Source organism: Etheostoma spectabile, chromosome 14 (genome assembly GCF_008692095.1).
Source record: "Etheostoma spectabile isolate EspeVRDwgs_2016 chromosome 14, UIUC_Espe_1.0, whole genome shotgun sequence".
Lineage (NCBI taxonomy): Eukaryota > Metazoa > Chordata > Actinopteri > Perciformes > Percidae > Etheostoma > Etheostoma spectabile.
The window spans coordinates 5,673,991-5,676,899 of record NC_045746.1 but is presented as its reverse complement, the minus strand read 5'-3'; the positions used below and the strand labels follow the sequence as shown (position 1 = coordinate 5,676,899).

At 39.0% G+C, this 2,909-nt stretch overlaps 1 protein-coding gene across 2 annotated transcripts in view; it reads right to left on the bottom strand.

Moving 5' to 3' along the window:
- Nucleotides 1-1,314: 1,314 nt before the first annotated feature.
- Nucleotides 1,315-2,909, bottom strand: part of LOC116701936 (gasdermin-E) — an 11,048-nt gene continuing 9,453 nt past the window's right edge. For both annotated transcript variants that reach the window (XM_032535983.1, XM_032535984.1), the window contains exon 10: nucleotides 1,315-2,641. In XM_032535983.1, the coding sequence (XP_032391874.1) occupies nucleotides 2,408-2,641 (234 nt within the window). In that variant the 3' untranslated portion in view covers nucleotides 1,315-2,407. The remainder of the gene's footprint in view (nucleotides 2,642-2,909) is intronic.

Below are 2,909 nucleotides of genomic sequence, written 5' to 3'. Positions count from 1 at the left end.
TTGGACCCTTTGGTGGGCCGGTTCTGGCCCATGGGCCATATGTTTGACACTCCGGCTGTAGATGGTCCGTGATATGAACATAGTTAGTCTCTCTGACTTCTACGTCACTATCAGCCACACAACATGTGTTCTGTACGGAATAAGCCTTTAAATCAGACAGATGGCAATTCAGATGATAAACTGTCAAACGTATCAAAGGTCATACGTCACTCCACAGAAAATACAAAATGTGATGATCCAAACTACAAATGATCTGTTTTATAGGCTGCAGCTTATTAAGAAAGTGTTTGTTTTCTATTTAGAGTCAGTCCCTTCTTTAAAGAAGGAGGGGGGGCTTAAAATAGTACTAGAAAGTGCTAACATGCTTTGAGCATCTCTACATCCACACAGGTGTTTGCCATTATTCTGGCTGACTAGACTTCTTAAATTGAATAGAGCAATGCTGGAGGCATCCTGAGGTCAGCAAACACAACACGCAGCTGCCAGTTTTACTGTACATACACCCTTTCTAGCATGGCTGGATTAACCTGTTAGAGGGCCCCCAGGGCAAAACACACCTACCCCCCTCTGTATGTTTAGGCTGTAGGCCTACACATTGTTTTTTTTAATTCCCATCAAATTGATAGTAAGATACACAGCAGATTACAGCCTACATACAGTAACAGCTTCTTTCTACAACCAGGCAAAAGAACTTCTACAGTGAAATTATACTAACTGACCCCAGGTTTCCTGTGTGTTCATTCATTTGTTGTAATTTGATTAAACACACTTTAATTTAAGAATATGCATCATGTGACACTCGATTATGACATCTGCCTCTACATGACAGGGCCAAAAGATAAGGTAATAATGCAGTTTTCATTTGGTGGCAAATTAGTAAATTTCCAACAAATGTAATCCAGCCTTGCTCCGCTTAGCGCACCCAGTGAGTTTACACTTGAGTGCATGAACTACTAATAAAAATGGTGTGAGTCATCCCACCCTAACAGGTGCAGCAACAGTGAACCTGTAATGGTATGTGAACACAAACTGTACTGAGAAAAGGTCTAATCAGCCATAAGTAAGTAAAAAACAACACGTGTGTGTGTGTTAAATGTATGAGTATAAAGCATCCACACCCTTGTACAGAGGTGAGTACGGTATGTCTGGTGTTCTATAACACTTGTCTAAGAAATTGTCTCAGACTTGTCACGCAATTGCTCATAACTAACTGAATCCAACGCCACATAATGCATGATGATGAATATGGTGAAAATAGACAAAATGCTGCCCGGGATTGAAAATATGAATCCTTGATCGAGGAGAGATTTTCAATAACAATAGAATGAAGTTTATTTGGTTATAGCTTTTCGACACAGCCCCCATGGGTCAACATCAAAAGAAAAAAAATGTCCTTAAATATTTTTGAATGATGTTTCCACCTCCATGCTTCACGGTTGGAATGGTGTTCTTGGGGTTGGACCCATCCTTCTTCTTTTTTTGTTTTAGATTCCGTCTCTCGCAGTTGTGTACCTATGATCAAAATTACAGACCTCCACATGCTTTGTAAGTAGGAAAACCTGGAATCAAACCTGTATCAAACACTTATTCTCCCCACTGTAGCTTCATGTACAAAGACATATGAGACATTAATACGTGTATTTTAACTAAATGTAGCTTTTTGGTATACAATGATTATGCCAGTATTTCAGGGAATGTTAAATATAGCATTTTTTTAAAGAAAGAAATAGCAATTATCTTTTGACTAGGAGCCGTAGCAGCAATAAAATGTAGCCTCAATAGCATATAACAAGAATAGGCGTGCAACACAGTTTTCAGCATTTTGCATAATTGTATAAATGTCAGCGATGTTGTGTACTCTTGGCATGGATCACATTTTACATTTTGTTGTCAATAAAAAAAGCGAAATCTACTGTAGTCAGATTTCTTGAGCTAAAATTTCAGCTTAACCACTATACATTTACAGTAGATCCAGTGGATCTGGGGGTCACAGAATTATTTCATCCCATTATTGCAGACACATTTTAATATCGGGCTGAAAGTTTTTGAATACAAATAACATAGCTGGATTTACACCAAATAATAACAATTTGTTGGACAGATTTATGTAAGGTGCCCGAACCTCATACATGCTTTATAAGCTATAAAAGAGACACCTCTTTTCATCAGATACAATATTATATATTTCCTTTTTCATACAAAAATATGAAAGTGCTTCCTAAGTAATAAAAATATAAAATAAAATATTAAAATAATAGCAATTTCAGTATGATAATGTATAAATATTAAACAAATGCTCTACTGTATATCCTGTCATGCCTAGTACCAACACACTTTACAATAAAGAAAGAAATGAACCGAATACACTCCACGAAAAAGAAAGAAAGTGCACATGCAGACACTACCACTACTTTTGCCCTTTGCACAGCAGGGACAACCCCTGTGTGCTGAGACAGAGGACCAGTGGGAGAACTCCTGGTTCGCCTCGCGTCTCCATCCACAGCCTGTCGCTGTCTCTCTTCAGCGTCACGTTGGTGGAGCTGAGCAGCTGTTCTGCACGTTGGAAGGCCTGGTTGTCCTGCAGGGGGACCGGAAGACACTGGAGGGAGAGAGGCTCCCTGCTCTTCTTTAACATGCACATCTAGTGAGAAAGACATAGATAAATGGATGAATAGATGGGTTGATTGATGAAAAAAAAGAGATAAATAGCTCTTTGTTGCAAAGGCACGTGGACTCAATCTTCTCAACTAACTTTGGACAAGTAATCAAATAACTGTATTTGCCTAAATGTCCAACTATTTCTTTAAAGGTCCCATGGCATGACAATTTCACTTTATGAGGTTTTTTAACATTAATATGCGTTCCCCCGGCCTGCCTGTGGTCCCCCAGCGGCTAGAAATGGCGATAGG